General features: G+C 47.3%; 1 protein-coding gene across 1 annotated transcript in view; it reads right to left on the reverse strand.

Moving 5' to 3' along the window:
* Positions 1–17,487, reverse strand: part of LOC118365955 (cadherin-like and PC-esterase domain-containing protein 1) — a 69,406-nt gene extending 51,919 nt beyond the window's left edge. The window contains exons 1-4 of the mRNA XM_052492076.1: positions 16,206–17,487; positions 6,563–6,734; positions 1,900–1,997; positions 1,172–1,253 (exon numbers count right to left, since the gene is read on the reverse strand). Coding sequence (XP_052348036.1) covers positions 1,172–1,253; positions 1,900–1,997; positions 6,563–6,734; positions 16,206–16,502 — 649 coding nt within the window. The 5' untranslated portion in view covers positions 16,503–17,487. The remainder of the gene's footprint in view (positions 1–1,171; positions 1,254–1,899; positions 1,998–6,562; positions 6,735–16,205) is intronic.
* Between the last annotated feature and the right edge of the window lie 4,234 nt (positions 17,488–21,721).

Below are 21,721 nucleotides of genomic sequence, written 5' to 3' on the forward strand. Positions count from 1 at the left end.
CCTGGGTCCTGGTCTAAGGAAGAGGGGTGGGCAGAGACCTGGGTCCTGGTCTAAGGAAGAGGGGGGGGGCAGAGACCTGGGTCCTGGTCTAAGGAAGGGGGGTGGGCAGAGACCTGTGTCCTGGTCTAAGGAAGAGGGTTGGGCAGAGACCTGGGTCCTGGTCTAAGGAAGATGGGTGGGCAGAGACCTGAGTCCTGGTCTAAGGAAGAGGGGGGCAGTCAAAAAGACCTGAAGAGGGGCTGTGGGGGGGTCTGCAGAACTTCAAGGTGAAAGGGGGCAATTGAGGAGGAGACACTAGCCTTCAACCGGGACTGCACCAATGTCAACATTTGTGTTGGAGACAAGCCAAAAAGGAAGGACAATATTGTTCTAGAAGTGGGAGACAATGTGTTCTGTACAAGGGAAGAGACCTCTAAACAAAGAGTAAAGAGGTAGAGGAGAACACACAGAGGAGCCTCAGTTACTATCTAAGTCAAGCCCATTGGTTGTCATTATCTTCCATCTGAGATATAATGAATATAAGTGCCCTTGACGCCAACCCAAAATATATATTTTTGCCCAAAGTCCCTCTCACTCACTCAATCCATCATCTTTCTTTTCATGTGGTTCGAACGGAGGACGAATATAAGCAGAGATGCATTGTGTCATTATTAAGAAACTCTGAACCGATCGTTACTGTGATTATAAAAGTGCTTTCTTTATTTAGGTCTTCTCAGAAGCCAAATTATAGAGAGAGAGCAGGTATGAAAGCCCTGCAACCCTTTGAACAAAACAAACCACGTATCTTCTCCAAAATTCATCCGCAGCTAATCATCTATGGTTTCCACAGATACAACTTTAATAGTACTATAAGTACTTCAATTTATACAAGTGCATACAATTTGTACAAGTTATACACGTCTAATTACGTATGGGTCATTTCCATAAAAACGCATCTGTATTTAAACGTCTGCTAGCAACGGCCCAAATCTCTATTTTTGAAAACTAAAGGTTGTCTGGAAACAGGTGATGACTCACCTAGGTCGTGTCCATTAGGGTACACAACAGAAAATGTTTTCAACGTTTCTTATTGGACAAGTCTCCCCCGTTTCAGTCAGTGTTCTTCAGTTTGGTGCATAATGATCACGGCCCAGATCTCGTATATCACTCAGCGCTCCACCTGTAGACTAACCTGCTAGCCGGCTGTCTGTCTGGAAGTGACAGAGCCCATCCACATCAGAGAAGGACCCCACCAGCCCAGGTATCATGTTGACCTGAGTAGATGACAGATTGGATCCAGTGGATCCAAAAGGCAACGAATGAAAGTTATTGGACTTGTTTGAAGTTGAGGCAAGAGGACAGCCAGGTCCCAGAACTGTTTGTGCTGTCTTGCCGAATTCTATAGACCATAGTACTAGCAACAAGCAGACCTGGGACCAGGCTAAGGATGGTCCTATGCGGTCTGATGTTATGGGATGTTCGTGTTATAGGAGGGTGTGTAAAGGAGAGAGGGAGAATGGAATGTGATGTTTATTGTTGGAGGTTACTGTGTGTTTTCCTATCGTGTTTGAACTGAGATCCACCATCTCAGGACAGAACAATTTTCACTGAATTCTTTCTTGGAAGCCGGCTTCCAAAAATATTAGTCCCAGCTTCCAAAAATATTTTCTAGAAGAATCTCTGGGTGGATCTGATTATACATGGGATATTAGAAAGAAACTGGGGTTCGTTAGGGGATCAGGCTTCACTGCTGGGGCTTGAGGAGAGTGTTACACCAATATGAAAACTACACAACCATCATAGCCATGTTGACCAACATTCTGACATGGGGTAACATTCCCACATAAGTCACCAACGTTCCTGTACGAGACAACCTTCCAGTTGAGCATTCCCGTACAGTGTGTGTGTAGCTGGTCTCACCCTCTGATGGGGCTGCAGATGGGAGAAGGACACTCTCCTCAGACAACTCTTCTCCGAACCTCTCAGACACACCAACAAACTCCACTCCACACTGCCACCTGGGAGTGAGGGAGAGGGGAAAGGAGAGGGAACAAATAAGAGATCAGTAAGCATCTTATACAAATAAATGAAGCTTTGAAACCATACCAAATACAGTGCTCCAACTGTGTGAGATAGAGGGAGAGAAATAGAAATAGACAGAGAGACGCAGAGAGAAATGGAAATAACAGAAATTGAGAAAGAGAGAGAGAGAGAGAGAGAGAGAGAGAGAGAGAGAGAGAGAGAGAGAGAGAGAGAGAGAGAAAAAAACATCTGGTAGCGATTGTACAGCCAGTATTTGGAGAGGGGAGGAAACGTGGTGGTGCTTTTGGCCAGAACCATGGCTGTTTTGGTCTCAGTGTTCTGAAGCATTGAGAATAGGAGGAAGTGACTTAACAGCTATTATGGCTGCCTAGAGATGAATGGATAGCAAGAACTTAACCTTTGTGTGTGTGTGTGTGTGTGTGTGTGTGTGTGTGTGTGTGGTGTGTGTGTGTGTGTGTGTGTGTGTGTGTGTGTGTGTGTGTATATATATACACCTACCTCTGTGTCTGTATACAGAATGAGCTTAAGTGTGTGTCGTGTTCTTTGTCACCTATAATCATTGCTTTCAAGTCCTGCAACAGGTCCCATATGTCTGAGTTGACCCTGATATTGCTCAGAGACCCAGACCTTCAGAACAGCACGCACAAACACACACACACACACACACACACACACACACACACACACACACACACACACACACACACACACACACACACACACACACACACACACACACACACACACACACACACACACACACACACACACACAAAACCTGGAACTAGAAGCACAAGCATTTCGCTACACTCGCATTAACATCTGCTAACCATGTGTATGTGACAAATTAAATTTGATTTGATTTGAATTTAGTGATTTTAGCGGCAAGACCATTTGGCATTTAAGAGGTGCTCAATCTGCCAGGGCACCTAGGCCATCTGCTAGGGCACCTAGGCCATCTGCTAGGGCACCTAAGCCATCTGCTAGGGCACCTAAGCCATCTGCTAGGGCACCTAAAGCCATCTGCTAGGGCACCTAGGCCATCTGCTAGAGCACCAAGGCCATCTGCTAGGGCACCAAGACCATCTGCTAGGGCACCAAGACCATTAACCAAAATAGCCAATGACATTTATTTAAAAAAGTGTATGTGTATGTCAATAAATAATTTGCCTACATGTGTAGGTGATAGCCTTTGATACGAAGGATGCGCGCTGTTGCATCCGCAATTTGTCTGTCTTCACTTGTAGCCTACTTTGGATCTGTGATAACTGTGAGAAGGACCCTTTCACGGACATTGACTAATAAGAATTTAGATATCTGAGAGAGTCATGTGAGTGATTGGTGCTTCTGAGTAGGCTATGGCAATTGGCAGCCGGGAGAAGGGAATTCTAATTATTATATTCAGCCCAAGGGCACAACGGCCACTTTGGCCACAAGGGATACATTTTCTGCCTAACAAGGGGGCATCAACAGCCATGGCCACCGATGCCATCGGGGAATTCAAGCCCTGACACACAAGCACGCACAGTCTGCTGGGAGACTGAAAAGGCCCTCAGAGAAAACAACAGTAACAGTAAAAGCCAATCTCTGTCTCTCTGTTTGGGTTGGTTTGAGTAAACAGGAAATGATTGGCTCCCTCTAATCTGATGCATTCGACCCAATAACAGACTAATACAATTAGGGCTCATCAAATTAAAGATCTGGACTCTTTCTTCCAGGAACCCTACACTTTTATTCCAGTACGCTCCAGTTTTTAAGCCCCGATGTAGATCGGACAAATCCATTATATGGGAGACTGGGCTGGAATTTTCTTTCACACACATAGCCTACCTTGGCAATGACACAGGCAGTGTCCCAATATTGTTAAATTGCCCCATTCCTTGTCTCCTTTATAAGCAAAGGGAAAGGCATATCCCAATACTCTTAAACATTCCCCATTCCTTCTCTCCTCTTTCCATCATAAATACGCACACGTGCAAGGACTGAATATGACGCTTTTATGGGACACTTTTAGGACACTGTCCTAAAGACATTTACCAGGCCCATGCTATTCAGTTTCTGGGCTGGTAAAGTCATTAAGGGTATTGCTGTTTACCTAACGACTTGCTGAGTTCTTTGATCATGATGACCAGGGCCCCCGTGTGGTCTACAGGCTGATCTGTCAATCATCACACTGATGGGGTGAATGACAGCTGGGCGTTCTGACTCACAGAGCCTGACCCCTGGGACCTGGCAATACTCTCCTCTGGATAGTAAACCCCAGGAGACACACACACATACTTAGAGGCACGTGCACACACACTGAAACACGAATATGTGTACACACACACACACACACACACACACACACACACACACACACACACACACACACACACACACACACACACACACACACACACACACACACACACACACACACACACACACACACACACACACACACACACACACACACACAGCTAATCCTTGGGACTATCCTTACTAGTAGAGCAGTGATTTATGACCCTGAATGACAAGGGTAGTTTAAACATCTGGTCTCCTATAAGTGTCCCCTCTCCATCGCTCTCTCCCCCTCTACCTTCCAGCTGAACTATTCACATGGCACTTCTGTGCTGAGCACCAAGGATTTTCCAGTAGCGTCCTTCACTGTGTCACTGGAATACCATTCTCATTTCCTACTCAATAAACACACACACAGAGGGAGAGATTACAGAAGAAATCCTGAAATAAAGCGAGAAGGAAATCTTGCCTTATTCCTCACAGTGTTTTTCTGCAATAAATCAACCTTATTTTGGCTGACTGAGATGGGTGTGTATAGTCGAAGGCGGTGTCAGCAGAAGGGAGGATAGTGAGCCCTACAAACAGCTCCATCCTCCAGGATAGTAAACCCAGCAGGGGGTGCAGACCAGGCTTTATAGTTGTTAACCCTTTAACCTCTTCCCACCCACCTGCCTGGCCAGAGCAGCAGGGCTTTCTCAAACACACACCTCTGTTAACCCTGCTCTAATGCCTGTCTGTACATCATCAGTGACTGGAATACGGCCGTGCTCGTGTGTGTGTATGCGCGCAAGTCACTTGCCTGGGGACAAATAGGTGGTGAATGAAGCCCTTGTGTGTATACTTCCTTCTGTGAATAATTGTTTGTGTATGTGTGCAGGCACAGACAGTACCATACAGTAGTATACTTATGTTATTTATCTATTTCTCTATCAACTTCTACCTCTCTGGGACCCTTTCCACCCATTCCTTGCCTCTCATCCCTCTCCTCGATCCCTCCCTCGCTCTCTGCTTCTCTCCACCCATCCTTCCTTCCCCACTGCTTCCATCTAATCTGTAAAACCTGCTCACCTCTCTTCATTTGACCCTAATCTCTTCATGCTCCCTCCCTCCCTCCCTCCCCCTCCCTCCCTCCCTCCCTCCCTCTACCCATCCTTCCGTCTTAACTGTAAAACCTGCTCACCTCTCTTCATTTTACCCTAATCTCTCCATGCTCCCTCCTCCCTCCCTCCCTCCCTCCCTCCCTCCCTCCCTCCCTCCCTCCCTCCCTCCCTCCCTCCCTCCCTCTCTACCCATCCTTCCGTCTTAACTGTAAAACCTGCTCACCTCTCTTCATTTTACCCTAATCTCTCCATGCTCCCTCCCTCCCTCCCTCCCTCCCTCCCTCCCTCCCTCCCTCCCTCCCTCCCTCCCTCTACCCATCCTTCCCCATCTTAACTGTAAAACCTGCTCACCTCTCTTCATTTTACCCTAATCTCTCCATGCTCCCTCCCTCCCTCCCTCCCTCCCTCCCTCCCTCCCTCCCTCCCTCCCTCCCTCCCTCCCTCCCTCCCTCCCTCCCTCCCTCCCTCCCTCCCTCCCTCTACCCATCCTTCCGTCTTAACTGTAAAACCTGCTCACCTCTCTTCATTTTACCCTAATCTCTCCATGCTCCCTCCCTCCCTCCCTCCCTCCCTCCTTCTCTGCTTCCCTCTACGCATCCTTCCGTCTAAACTGTAAAACCTGCTCACCTCTCTTAATTTTACCCTAATCTCTCCATCCTGCATCTCGCTTTATCCTTCTACCCCTCTTTCCTCCCTCTCCTCCCTATTTTCTTCCACCTTCACTCCCACCACTCTCACTCACTGCTGTCTTTTCTCAGTGTTAGTCGATGCCGTACAAAAACCTTTCCCTTTACCTACCCTCCCTCCCTCCCCCTCCCCCTCCCCCCCCCTCCCTCCCTCCCTCCCTCCCTCCCTCCCTCCCTCCCTCCCTCCCTCCCTCCCTCCCTCCCTCCCTCCCTCCCTCTCCCTCCCTCCCCCCTCCCTCCCTCCCTCCCTCCCTTGCTTGCTCCCTCTCTCCCACCCTCTCCCTCCCTCCCTCCCTCCCCTCCCTCCCTCCCTCCCTCCCTCCCTCCCTCCCTCCCTCCCTCCCTCCCTCCCTCCCTCCCTCCCTCCCTTCCTCTCTCCCACCCTCTCTCCCCTCCCTTCCTCTCTCCCACCCTCTCTCCCTCCCTTCCTCTCTCCCACCCTCTCTCCATCCCTCCCTCCCTCCATCTCACCGTTGTCGTGTCTCAGGGCGGTGTTGGTCTCGGCGTATCGGGACAAGCTGACCTCGTAGCCTCGCTGCTCCAGGATCCGCTGGAACAGCTGGACCTCCGTATCCGCGGCTACGTGCTGACCCGTCAACACCACGGCTTGTGTGACCCGCCCAGCCTGGTTCTGAATGGACCCCTTGACCCGAGGAAGAGGAGGGAAAGATGGATGTCAACATCAACACATAGAGAGGTCACTTCAACCACCAAACAACATTGCTGTATATTGATAAGCAATACAAACAAAGACCGTACAGACAGTCCATGAAGCCAAGACGGATCATTTCCTGGCAATTCATATGGAACGTTTTCTAATTTCAATCCTATTTGTATTACAGGCACTTAAACAATGCCACCATAAATGATTGAAACAGGCATCAAAACAGTGAACAGAACAGCCCTAGAGCACCAGGGAGTAGAGCCTGAGCCAAACACGCTTAAACCCTTAGTTAGCCAGAGAGAAACCAGTTGTGAAGGGTTAGGCTGACAGAGACACATGAAAGCTCTGTAGCTGCTCAGCTCGCTCTGTTTACACAACTCTGAGCTGGATACGCTGGATAAGGATAGCAGCAGGATCAAACCGTCATGGCTGGGGCAGGGGTGAAGGTAGGGAGGGGAGGGGAGAAAAAGTTAATCTCCTTTGGTAAGGAGAGGGAGGGCAGTTTTCACTATATCATTTCTGAAGTAGACAGACTTTTCTTTCAGAACTGTTCGCCCCTCCCTCTCCGTTGCCTGCTCATTCATTTGTATCTCTATCAAGTCTCTTCCTCTCTCTTATCCCTTGCTCCTTTTCATTTGTGTCTCTCTCTTCAGTCTTTCTATCTCTCTTGCTCTCCATTTGTCCACCTTGCTCTCTCTCTTCTCCCTTTAAATCACTCGCTCCAGTCTCTCTCTATACCATTCCTGTCCAGTCTCTCTATTTTCTCTCTTTCATTCCTCTCGTTCTTCCGAGGCCTGTGGTAGCGTGGCCTGTAAACGTTTCCATGGTAGCGTGGCCTGTAAACGTTTCCATCTGAGAGCTGCAGGACACATCAGAGGGAATGTCACAAGACCCCCATAACTACAACCAGTCTCTCTCTCTCCACTCCCATCCCCCTCCAACCAGTTACGCAGAATCCTTTCCACCCTCCAATACACCCACACCCACAGCGCCCTCCTCTCTCCACCCTCCAATACATACACACCCACAGTGCCCTCCTCTCTCCACCCTCCAATCAACACACACCCACAGCCCCCCTCCTCTCTCCACCCTCCAATACACACGCTCCCTCCTCCATCCTCTCTTCCCCCAGATACTAATCTCAAACATGCAATTATTCCACAGTGCTCATCCTGCTGCCTCCCTGCCTGCCAATCCGCCATGGCCCAGTTCAGACACAAACATTATTATTTCATTAGGAGATTCCACCAAATTGTTAGCCTACGCCTAGAACTAGACCTCTTTCTGTCCTCTTCAATTTTTCTTCCTCTCCCTCGCTCCCTTTCTCCCTGAGTAATAACAAATACACTCCATCACCCCTTCCTCTCCCCTCTTCTTCCTCTCGCAAGGGAAGGAGCGAGTTTACAGTTGGCCCATAACACAGAGTGAAATATTAGAATAATATTACCTTGATAAGCGGGGAATCGAATCAAGGTGTTTATACAACAGAGGCAATCCTCTGAACAGCGCACCTTCAATATAATTTGCAGCCGAGAGGGACTCATATTAAACACACTCATAAACAGTTTATTTGGCAGAGTGAGGGAGAACCACTGCTGGGGAAATTATGTTTGTATTGATTATACTGCTTTGGTATACACAGCACACAGCCATGAGCTCAGGTTAACCTAGGAAATTGCTTCCACTTTTTCATTTGGTTACTGATTTGATGAGCAAAGAAGTTTTTAATCAATACTGCATAATTCCTCTTTGCATGTACTGAAATATTGTTGTGAATATAGACGAATGATGATGTATTAAAAGTTGAGTTCTCCAATGGTAAACAAACTATTTACTAATGGTTTATAATGAGTTTACAAGCAGCCCTTAAAATGAAGAGTTCTCCATGTTTTCTAAAATGACCTAATCTGCCAGTGCTGACATCACCAACGAGAAAAAAACCTGACCCCGCCCCTCATCCCCATAACGACCCTGTGACAGACAGTGGAGCACCTCCAGCTGTCAGAGGTGCAGTATGATTGAGTGTACAGTAGTTAGTATGTGTTGAATCCCAGTATCCCACATTTAGTCATATATTAATAGACCTGCTATCTTTAACAGTCCTGGCTGACTGGGCCCGACCTATGATCCTTCCCAACAGGTCACGCTCTCTGGTCCTTCTAGTGGTTAGAGCGTTGGGCCAGTAACCGAAAGGTAAAAATCTGTCGTTCTGCCCCTGAGCAAGACAGTTAACCCACTGTTCCCCAGGCACCGAAGATGTGGATGTCAAAATTTGGTAGCCCCCCACACCTCTCTGATTCAGAGACACATTTCAGTTGAAGGCATTCAGTTGTACAACTGACTAGGTATCCCTTCCACCCCATGGCAACCCCCAGGCCATAGCCGCAGGAAGTAGGGGTGCTGAGGGTGCTGCAGCACCCCCTGAAAAATCTGAATTAAAACATTTGGCACCAAAATGGACAGCAACCCCAAACTGCTTCCAGTGGCTATGCCCCTGACACTCCCCTGGCAACCACTATATACTCTGATGACATATAGTTATGGTGAACATCGTCACCTTAACCCCTCGCTCCAGTCCAGTTGATGAAGACCCATACACACAGTACATGAACACACTACCAAACCAATTGTGCCGCTAAACTTGACCCCAGACCACAAGAATTCAACATCATCCACATCCTCCCCCAAATGCATTACTCAATACAGTTTATTGGCTTGAATATGAAGTACAGCCAGGTTATGGCCCACATTCTCTGCCACCACTGCTGAAATATGAATGCAACATGTGATGTCACAGCAGTGTTTGTGGAAGGTCACATGTGAACTGGGTGGTGCTCTGCTCTGTGTTGGTTTTCAGACATTTGAACCCCAACCTTCCACTACAATAGTAACTACACTGACACTATTAGTATATATGGGGAAAGACAGCTTTCAATGGACTGAGAGTACTACAATAGTTATGAGTGATTCACGTGATCTCGGCAGCCCGTGAAAAGTCCTACCCACATAAAACTCCCCTGGGTTCACTTCACATGCCACATCCAGTGTGTGATAGTTAGCCCTCTAAGGTGGGTCTGTTAACCGTGTGCTATAATGACCATGTTTCCCTCCATCCGTGGAGAGACAGATGAATACAGAGGGTTAATGGGCCTTGCACTCGTTGAGAAGGGAAATAAATGTGTGAAAGTTTAGCTGTCTGGGGAGAGGGAGGAGAGAGAGGGGGAGAGAGGAAGAGAGGGAGAGATGGGGAATTAGGGGACAGGAGGGCGAGCCAAAAGGAGAGAGGCCTGTTTGTGTGAGACTGTTGGGGAGTCTGGAGAGGCCGAGGCTGGCTGTATAAGCCCTGGTTCTGGCCCTGTCTCTGTTAGTATTCCTCTGGGTCTGGTGGGCCTGTTTGGTCATGCACTACCATGCTGCTTCTCTCCTTAGTTACTGGTGAAGGATCTGCCAAGGAGGCTTTTCTTCTGTTCTCTACTTCTCTCTTTTATTCTCACAGTCATTCTCTCCCTGCCTCCATTTCTCATCCCTCACTCTTTTCTTCATTCACCCCCTCTGACCCTCTGTCAAAATATCCATCTGAACCTTTCTTCGACCCGCCTTTCTGGCTCTCTTTACCACTCTCTCCTTCCATCCCTAACCTTCTCTCTCGGTGACAGGATGTGGCTTAGTCTTACCACTGGCTCCATGGGTAGAGTTCAGTGTGTCCGAGAGGCCCAGGGTTATAAATACTCCCATCTCAGCCATGCACACAGAGACAGACAGAGAAACAGATATACAGCCCACTGGCAATATATAGACACCCATTCCATGACTCATATCACCCAGTCACATCCAAGGCCAAACACCCATATGCAGGTGGTCTGAAAAACGCATATCCCCCTATCCCACATAAGTCACATTCAGTACATCGAGTAAGACATCTTGTTCTAAGTTGAGAACAGTCAAAACAAATCAGAAAGACATCTTGTTCTAAGTTGAGAACAGTCAAAACAAATCAGAAAGTCATCATTCAATCACAACAAATGTGCATTTTACATAAACAAATATGTAGTTAAACATAACCGAAAGCTACATGTATAATGAATCAATGTACCCACTTTAAACATGTATCCAGAGGCAACTTGAGCATACTTCCTTATTACCGCGTAACCTTGCAAACAATACCTCCTATTCTATACTCACAGTTTAAATACCTAACCGACAAGGCAAATATAAACATAGACCTACACTGGCTGGCTACTAAACATCCAATTCCATAGAGTAGTGAAGCATGCAAGGATCAGACATTTACAATACAGACCTCGGACAAGAACTATGGGTACCCATTGGGGACATACTGTACATGCTCTTAAAACTGCCCTACTATACTGTAAAGTAATACACACATCAGGCAGGTGGGGCGAGCTGTCTAAAATAATCTCCAGACTTCCAAGTATTTGTCTCCATCCTTCCTCAGTACAGTATTATGGTGCAGGTGTCTCCATCTTTCCTCAGTACAGTTAATATGGTGCAGGTGTCTCCATCCTTCCTCAGTACAGTAATATGGTGCAGGTGTCTCCATCCTTCCTCAGTACAGTAATATGGTGCAGGTGTCTCCATCCTTCCTCAGTACAGTAATATGGTGCAGGTGTCTCCATCCTTCTTCAGTACAGTAATATGGTGCAGGTGTCTCCATCCTTCCTCAGTACAGTAATATGGTGCAGGTGTCTCCATCCTTCCTCAGTACAGTAATATGGTGCAGGTGTCTCCATCCTTCCTCAGTACAGTAATATGGTGCAGGTGTCTCCATCCTTCCTCAGTACAGTAATATGGTGCAGGTGTCTCCATCCTTCCTCAGTACAGTAATATGGTGCAGGTGTCTCCATCCTTCCTCAGTACAGTAATATGGTGCAGGTGTCTCCATCCTTCTTCAGTACAGTAATATGGTGCAGGTGTCTCCATCCTTCCTCAGTACAGTAATATGGTGCAGGTGTCTCCATCCTTCCTCAGTACAGTAATATGGTGCAGGTGTCTCCATCCTTCTTCAGTACAGTAATATGGTGCAGGTGTCTCCATCCTTCCTCAGTACAGTAATATGGTGCAGGTGTCTCCATCCTTCCTCAGTACAGTAATATGGTGCAGGTGTCTCCATCCTTCCTCAGTACAGTAATATGGTGCAGGTGTCTCCATCTTTCCTCAGTACAGTAATATGGTGCAGGTGTCTCCATCCTTCCTCAGTACAGTAATATGGTGCAGGTGTCTCCATCCTTCCTCAGTACAGTTAATATGGTGCAGGTGCCTCCATCCTTCCTCAGTACAGTTAATATGGTGCAGGTGCCTCCATCCTTCCTCAGTACAGTAATATGGTGCAGGTGTCTCCATCCTTCCTCAGTACAGTAATATGGTGCAGGTGTCTCCATCCTTCCTCAGTACAGTAATATGGTGCAGGTGTCTCCATCCTTCCTCAGTACAGTAATATGGTGCAGGTGTCTCCATCCTTCCTCAGTACAGTAATATGGTGCAGGTGTCTCCATCCTTTCTCAGTACAGTAATATGGTGCAGGTGACTCCAAGCCTTCATCTACTGAGGAGTTTCCTTCATATGCTACCACTTCTATGGCTGCTAGCAGTCCATTCCATTTAGATTAGTGATCATTTAGAAAAGGTACCAAGTAGGGGACTAATTAACTGTATTGGGACCAAGCCATTAGAGTACACCAGGGGAGGCTCCTCAGAGGACGAAGGGAATGACCATCCTCCTCAGTGAACTTCATAAAGATAAAAATTGTGAAACATTTTTTTTAAGTATTTTTTTTTAGATAAAACTACACAAAATATAATCACATGTAACCAAATAATTGATTAAAACACTATTTTGTAATGGTCTTCAGTAGTCTCAACATCACTCTGTAGGGTAGCACCGTGGTGTAGCCGGCGGATAGCTAGCTTCCGTCCTCCTCTGGGTACTTTGACTTCAAAACAAAACCTAGGAGGCTCATGGTTCTCACCCCCTTCCATAGACTTACATAGTAAGTATGACAACTTCTGGAGGACGTCCTACAACCTATCAGAGATCTTGCAGCATGAACTGACATGTTGTCCACCCAATCAAAGGATCAGAGAATGAATCTAGTACTGAAAGCATAAGCTACAGCTAGCTAGCACTGCAGTGCATAAAATATGGTGAGTCGTTGCCTCAAAGAGAGAGAAAGACAATAGTTGAACAGTTTCGAACAAATACATTTCAACGTGGCTGCTATGAAAGTGAACTGTGTTTACATGACTCCCTGACCCTACCATCCCAGCACCCAAATTGACCCCTGACCCTAACATCCCAGCACCCTAACTGACTCCCTGACCCTACCATCCCAGCACCCTAACTGCCTCCCTGACCCTACCATCCCAGAACCCTAACTGACTCCCTGACCCTACCATCCCAGCACCCTAACTGCCTCCCTGACCCTACCATCCCAGCACCCTAACTGCCTCCCTGACCCTGCCATACCAGCATCCTAACTGACTCCCTGACCCTACCATCTCAGAACCCTAAATGCCTCCCTGACCCTACCATTCCAGAACCCTAACTGACTCCCTGACCCTACCATCCCAGCACCCTAACTGACTCCTTGACCCTACCATCCCAGCACCCTAACTGCCTCCCTGACCCTACCATCCCAGCACCCTAACTGACTCCCTGTCTCCCTGACCCTTCATCCCCAGCACCCAAACTGACTCCCTGACCCTACCATCCCAGCACCCTAACTGACTCCCTGACCCTACCATCCCAGCACCCTATCTGACTCCCTGACCCTACCATCCGAGAACCCTAACTGACTCCCTGACCCTACCATCCCAGCACCCTATCTGACTCCCTGACCCTACCATCCCAGAACCCTAACTGACACCCTGACCCTACCATCCCAGCGCCCTAACTGACTCCCTGACCCTACCATCCCAGCGCCCTAACTGACTCCCTGACCCTACCATCCCAGCGCCCTAACTGCCTCCCTGACCCTACCATCCCAGCACCCTAACTGATTCCCTGACCCTACCATCCCAGCGCCCTAACTGCCTCCCTGACCCTACCATCCCAGCGCCCTAACTGACTCCCTGACCCTACCTGTGACCTTCTCCAAGCTTAGAGAGTCTGGTTAGTGCCAGTGGTCAAATGATGGAACCTCCTCCCATACACACTTTCAGCCAATCAGTGTCAAAGAAGCAGACAAGCATCCAGATCTTTCTGGCAGGGGTTCCACTCTGAACACCACCAAACGTGCTCCACACATATGTGGGGAGTTTGAATGCCGCTCTGATGTGAGTAGCAGTGCCATTGAATCATAGCATGTATGTGTGTGCGAGTGAGGCTGTGTTCCATGGCTTTCTGATCTCTGATTCTGCTCTGTTCCTGCCTCCTGCCCTGGGACTGAATGGGGCTGTCAGGGTCTGGAAGAAACTCAAAGGGAATAAAGCGCTGGAGGATCACATTCCGTATCGCTGATCTAACACTTCCTACTGGCCTACTGCTGGAGCACTCACCCCACTAGCACCCCTGGAAAGCCTGAGACAGCCATACACAGGTGCTAACTGCATACACACGCACATGGACACACACACACATTGCAAACCTATAACACCAACACCCTTGCCAAAATGCCCCATCCCTAACAACTCTCCAGCAATTCCAATCACCATCCTGCCCCAGACAGACACAAATACTGAACACCCCATACACACAGTGTGAAGCTAGTCAGTATGACATACCACAGAGGGTAACAGGCACAAACACTACAGTGACAGGGCTTTTGTAACGATGGCTCTAGACATGCCAACAATCAAACCGCCCCAGTCACACTCAATATCAACTATGACAGAGTCCTTTGGTTATTATGAGAGGAGAAATAAAGGCAACGTAATGGCTCAGACGTCAAACTTCTGATTCACAAAAAGTCCAACATTCAGAACTGTTAGGGTTGTTTCTAGAATTCGGAGTTGCACTCAACAGCTAAACTGAGGCAGTGTGTCTGTGGTGGATAACACATTTGGCTGTGACAGCTCAGTTTCTCTCTGTCAACCACATAGTCAACAAGTCCAACAGACTGCCTGTCTCTGTCTGTCTCCCTCTCAATATCTCTCTCAACACTATCCCCCCTCTCCTTGTTTATTTATTATTTTCTTCCTCTCCAAGGGGCCATGACAACTGTTCCAGGAACCATTTCCAAATTTAACCCATAATGGTCAAAGTTACAAGTGGGTAAGTAGAGCTGATCTAGAATCACTGTGTGGTGACCTGAGGTACTAGCAGCTGATTTGTGATCTATGGCAATCTTGTCTGAATACAACACACACTTCCTGAAAGACTGAAAAGCAAACACAGTAACTGTGGGATTACCAGAAAATACTCTCACAATTACAGAGCAGTCTGTCATCCAATTGTGTTACCCACATGCACCTATGACACACACACACACACACATATGCACAAACACACACTGTTAGTCTTTGTCACACACTCATACACACGCTCTAGCTAGCCCATACAATGTCAAGCAAAGCTATAAGGGTCAAGGCATAGGCCACATTTGAGGCAGCTGGGTAATAAATACATTTAAATCCCTCATGTTTGGTTTACCTCAGATTATGTCAGCTGTCATTTTATGGATGCATGAGAGCTGTCAAAGGATGGCTTATCCAACTTGATTAATGGCAGAACTTTTAGGCTATATCAGGGAACACTTTCAGACAACGAATCACTTCAAATAACCCGGGAAATTGATATGCAAGCTTGTTTTTCTTAAGGTTCATACAGGTGTCAATCATCTGTGTGGAGCGAAGAGCTCGCATTAAATAAATAAAGCTGCACCCGGGATACTTCAAATCAAATCAAATCAAATGTATTTATATAGCCCTTCGTACATCAGCTGATATCTCAAAGTGCTGTACAGAAGATAGATACTTCTAGAGCACATGGCATGTCCAGCTGACCAATGGGCATTGAGACTCGAGCTCCTAGCAAGCTCATCTAAATACCTCAACACTAATATCCATAGCAAAAAAACGGTTCACTATTCTTAAGCAGTTTACGATACTTGTTAGTTATATAGGCTGACAACTAAATTAAAATAGGCTCAACCTGCTAGTTATATAGGCTAAACCAAGGAGTCAGCATCCAATAATTTTGTTGTTAGGTTTGAAGCTAAGGTTGTTGCTCATTAAAGTTAATGAAACTCAGACGGTGTTTTGAGCCCAAAGACAAAACACAGGCTGCATAGGGAGGCATACAACCATTGCATGCAACTAACACAGCACGGTTTAACGAAAGTGTGTGTTTTGATGATGAAATGGCCTTTCCCATTGTGGGATGGAACAAAGCTTATCCTTGAATCTTCAATATTCAAGGTTCAAGTGGGCTACCTAAAGCACAGGACAAACATTGTACAATAGACAAGTGCAATTCTATCATAAACCCACTTACATATCTGTCCCTCTCCAAAGCCTCCAGGGTAGAAATAAGCCTCGCAGGGTCCTGCAGAAGTTCATCAAATACTTCCAACGCTTCAGTCATCGTTGACTTGTTGCGTTCGTCAGCCGCAGGTGGGTCGCCTTTGAACCGACTCCGTGCCACCATCAGGGTCTGGTAGAAAAGACACACCGCGAACCCTAAGAGCAATAACCGTCCGGAGCTATACCTGCGGCGGAGCGTCCAGAGCCGCCGAAGAAACATTCCCGTTTCACTCCCAACTTTGCTGGTAGAAGAATAAAGGCATACCATGAGGGAAGATATTTAGCCTATTTCTTCTCCGCGTCCCACTCAGACCTCACACCACTCTGGCCGCTCTCCCGGCCGGATAGAAGGAACACAGAGCAGCGGCGCTATCTGTAGAAACAGGCACTTCAGGAATACACAAAGACCTGGAACATTGTGCCGCATTTTATCTTTCAAATATGACCTGGTTGGTATTTCAGAGGGGGGTACACGGTGTCCAAGAATCGTCACTATGACAAACTCGAGTGATCATTTGTGAGCTGGCACAAACAAACGAAACCTTTTCCCCAATGTTGTTATTCCGTTATTCATGAGAATTAAGTTAGATCAGTGAGCCACAGTCCAACTATCACATCCTTGAACACTGGAGTTCCGAGAGAGATGGGGAAAGTTTCCCCTCTCGCTTCCTCTGGGGAAGAGTGCCCCTCAGATCATTAAAAACGTTCTCGAGAAGAAGAACATCATAGATCAGACACTGCTACTGCGCGCTGTCAGAAAACTGCCATTCCCACTCACAACCAAAGGCACAACGCATGAAAACATCCCGTCAGACACAGATAGAGCCAAACTGAAGTTAGAAAAATGAAGAACTTCACCAAGACTTCAGACCCTGAAATAGGTTACAGACTACAAAGAGGGTTTCCACTATATCCGAGCGCTGGCCGCGCACCGGGGGGCGACTTCACCTGGTTTGGGTTAGGCTACTCTGAGAGGAAAAAGTCAACAGTAGCCGAACTTCCTTTCCGTGCGGACGGCTGGATTACAGTCTCACACACAGGGCTACTGGTTCCTAAAATTAAAACTCCCTCGGGTAAAAAAAAAAAAAACAAGTGGAGTTTATACCATTGATCCGTTTCAACTGGATAGTTGAGGAGCGTTCTTGTAAAGTAACGGTTTTGAAATTCCACGATGTACATCGAGCGGTCTAAATGCTCACACATGCCTCCTCGGTCGGGGTCGAGGTATGCTCCCCCTCATTCCAAATTGTGGTAAAAGACAGGGCTCACTCTTTGCTATTTGTGGCACACACACCAGTCCTCCATTGGCTCATTATTTAGAGAAAGGAGTTGGAGCCCTGCTTTGTTTCAGTCAGATGTGGTGAGAGTGAGGCTATTGAAAAGGTTCCCTTTCAGAGCAAGGGCTGAAAACATGTTCCCTTTATTTGGTGAAGTTGTAAGTTCCCCAAGACACCTCAGGTTCCTTCTAAAAAAATATATAGCTATTATGGCAGTTTTGTATATAACAAAAAAGTGAATACAATCAATAACCAAATTTGGTACAACCAAATCCCCTTGTGTGTGAGGGCTGCAACACTGCTGGTTTTCATTACACTCCTCGAATCAGGCAATGATTAGACCTGGGACACCATCTAGGTGAGCTGACTCATGGTAAATCAGTGGCATTCATTAATACTTGTCCTGGCAAATAAAGAAAAACAGCAGTACATCAGCCCTTGAGGACATGATTGAATAGCCTTGTTAGTACTGCATTTGTTGAGAGGTCAAATGCAATGTTAATGGGGCGAGCAGGTCACCATTAAAACAAAGTGGTGTAATGGGTTAAAAGTTTACTTCATTATTTGATGTTTTAAAAAAAACTCTACACCACCTTTACCCCACACACAGAGATGATTTCAAAGCTATCCCTTGCTCTCCATTTGGCAAATCTGAAAAAAAATCAATCTAAAAACTAAACCAGGGAGTATCAGTGAATTGCTCAATACGGAAGTGGTCAGATGACGCAGATGCTAAGCTACAGGACTGTTTCAATAGCACAGACTGAAATATGTTCCGGGACTCATACGATGGCATTGAGGCGTATACCACATCAGTCACCGAATTCATCAATAAGTGCATCCCCAGTGATGCACATTGTCCCCAGTGACCGTACATACATACCCCAACCAGAAGCCATGTATTACAGGCAACATCCGGACTGAGCTAAAGGGTAGAGCTGCCGCTTTCAAGGAGCGGGACTCTAACCCGGACACTTATAAGAAATCCCTCTATGCCCTCCGACGAACCATCAAACAGGCAAAGCGTAAACACAGGACTAACACTGAATCCTACTACACCGGCCCCGACGCTCATCAGATGTGGCAGGGCTTGCAAACTATTACGAAATACAAAGGGAAGCCCAGCCGCGAGCTGCCCAGTGACACAAGCGTACCAGACAAGCTAAATTACTTCTATTGCGCTTCGAGGCAAGCAACACTGAAGCATGCATGAGAGCACCAGCTGTTCCGGGTGACTGTGTGATCACGCTCACCGTAGCCGATGTGAGTAAGACCTTTAAACAGGTCAACATTCCCAAGGCCACAGGGCCAGATGGATTACCAGGACGTGTACTGCGAGCATACGCTTTACTGACATGTTCAACCTGTCCCTGTCTCTGTCCGAGGCTGTAATACCTAAGTTATAAGCAGACCACAATAGTCCCTGTGCCCAAGAATACCAAGGTAACCTGCGTAAATGACAACCGACCCGTAGCACTCACGTCTGTAGCCATGAAGTGCTATGAAAGGCTGGTCATGGTGCACTTCCAACACCATCATCCCAGAAACCCTATATCCATTTCAATTTGCATACCACCCCAACAGATCTACAGGTGACGTCATCTTTATTGCACTCAACACCACCCTGTCCCACATGGACAAAAGGAACACCTATGTGAGAATGCTGTTAATTGACTACAGCACAGCGTTCAACACCATAATACCCTCAAAGCTCATCACTAAGCTAAGGACCCTGGGACTAAACACCTCCATAGGCAACAACACATCTACCACGCTGATCCTCAACACAGGGGGCCTTCAGGTGTGCGTGCTTAGTCCCCTCTTGTACTCCCTGTTCACCCATGACTGCGTGACCAAGCACGACTCTAACACCATCATTAAGTTTGGCGACGACACCATGATGAAAGGCCTGATCACAGACAACGATGAGACAGCCTATAGTGAGGTCAGAGAGCTGGAAGTGTGGTGCCAGGACAACAACCTCTCCCTCAACATGATCAAGACAAAGGGGATGATCGTGGACTACAGGAAACGGAGGGCCGAGCACGCCCCCATTCTCATCAATGGGCCTGTAGTGGAGCAGGTTGAGAGCTTCAAGTTCCTTCGTGTCCACATCAACAACACCAACACCAACAAACTATCATGGTCCAAACACACCAAGACAGTCGTGAAGAGGGCACAACACCTATTCCCCCTCAGGAGACTGAAAAGTTTTGGCATGGGTCTTCAGATCCTCAAAAAGTTACAGCTGTATCATCGAGAGCATGACTGCCTGCTATGGCAACTGCTCGGCCTCCGAGCGCAAGGCACTACAGAGGGTAGTGCGTACGGCCCAGTACGTCACTGGGGCCAAGCTTCCTGCCATCCGGAACCCCTATACCAGGCGGTGTCAGAGGAAGGCCCTAAACATTGTCAAAGACTCCAGCTACCCTAGTCATAGACTGTTCTCTCTGCTAGTCTATGCTTCTACCCCCAAGCCATAATTTATTTTTTATTTTATTTTTTATTTCACCTTTATTTAACCAGGTAGGCTAGTTGAGAACAAGTTCTCATTTGCAACTGCGACCTGGCCAAGATAAAGCATAGCAGTGTGAGCAGACAACACAGTTACACATGGAGTAAACAATTAACAAGTCAATAACACAGTAGAAAAAAAGGGGAGTCTATATACATTGTGTGCAAAAGGCATGAGGTAGGCGAATAATTACAATTTTGCAGATTAACACTGGAGTGATAAATGATCAGATGGTCATGTACAGGTAGAGATATTGGTGTGCAAAAGAGCAGAAAAGTAAATAAATAAAAACAGTATGGGGATGAGATAGGTAAAAATGGGTGGGCTATTTGCCGATAGACTATGTACAGCTGCAGCGATCGGTTAGCTGCTCAGATAGCAGATGTTTGAAGTTGGTGAGGGAGATAAAAGTCTCCAACTTCAGCGATTTTTGCAATTCGTTCCAGTCACAGGCAGCAGAGAACTGGAACGAAAGGCGGCCAAATGAGGTGTTGGCTTTAGGGATGATCAGTGAGATACACCTGCTGGAGCGCGTGCTACGGATGGGTGTTGCCATCGTGACCAGTGAACTGAGATAAGGCGGAGCTTTACCGAGCATGAACTTGTAGATGACCTGGAGCCAGTGGGTCTGGCGACGAATATGTAGCGAGGGCCAGCCGACTAGAGCGTACAAGTCACAGTGGTGGGTGGTATAAGGTGCTTTAGTGAGAAAACGGATGGCACAGTGATAAACTGCATCCAGTTTGCTGAGTAGAGTGTTGGAAGCAATTTTGTAGATGACATCGCCGAAGTCGAGGATCGGTAGGATAGTCAGTTTTACTAGGGTAAGTTTGGCGGAGTGAGTGAAGGAGGCTTTGTTGCGGAATAGAAAGCCGACTCTTGATTTGATTTTCGATTGGAGATGTTTGATATGAGTCTGGAAGGAGAGGTTACAGTCTAGCCAGACACCTAGGTACTTATAGATGTCCACATATTCAAGGTTGGAACCATCCAGGGTGGTGATGCTGGTCAGGCGTGCGGGTGCAGGCAGCAAACGGTTGAAAAGCATGCATTTGGTTTTACTAGCGTTTAAGAGCAGTTGGAGGCCACGGAAGGAGTGTTGTATGGCATTGAAGCTCGTTTGGAGGTTAGATAGCACAGTGTCCAAGGACGGGCCGGAAGTATATAGAATGGTGTCGTCTGCGTAGAGGTGGATCAGTGAATCGCCCGCAGCAAGAGCAACATCATTGATATATACAGAAAAAAGAGTCGGCCCGAGGATTGAACCCTGTGGCACCCCCATAGAGACTGCCAGAGGACCGGACAGCATGCCCTCCGATTTGACACACTGAACTCTGTCTGCAAAGTAATTGGTGAACCAGGCAAGGCAGTCATCCGAAAAACCGAGGCTACTGAGTCTGCCGATAAGAATATGGTGATTGACCGAGTCGAAAGCCTTGCAAGGTTGATGAAGACTGCTGCACAGTACTGTCTTTTATCGATGGCGGCTCTGATATCGTTTAGTACCTTGAGCGTGGCTGAGGTGCACCCGTGACCGGCTCGGAAACCAGATTGCACAGCGGAGAAGGTACGGTGGGATTCGAGATGGTCAGTGACCTGTTTGTTGACTTGGCTTTCGAAGACCTTAGATAGGCAGGGCAGGATGGATATAGGTCTGTAACAGTTTGGGTCCAGGGTGTCTCCCCTTTGAAGAGG

This window comes from Oncorhynchus keta, chromosome 33 (genome assembly GCF_023373465.1).
Source record: "Oncorhynchus keta strain PuntledgeMale-10-30-2019 chromosome 33, Oket_V2, whole genome shotgun sequence".
NCBI classification, from domain to species: domain Eukaryota; kingdom Metazoa; phylum Chordata; class Actinopteri; order Salmoniformes; family Salmonidae; genus Oncorhynchus; species Oncorhynchus keta.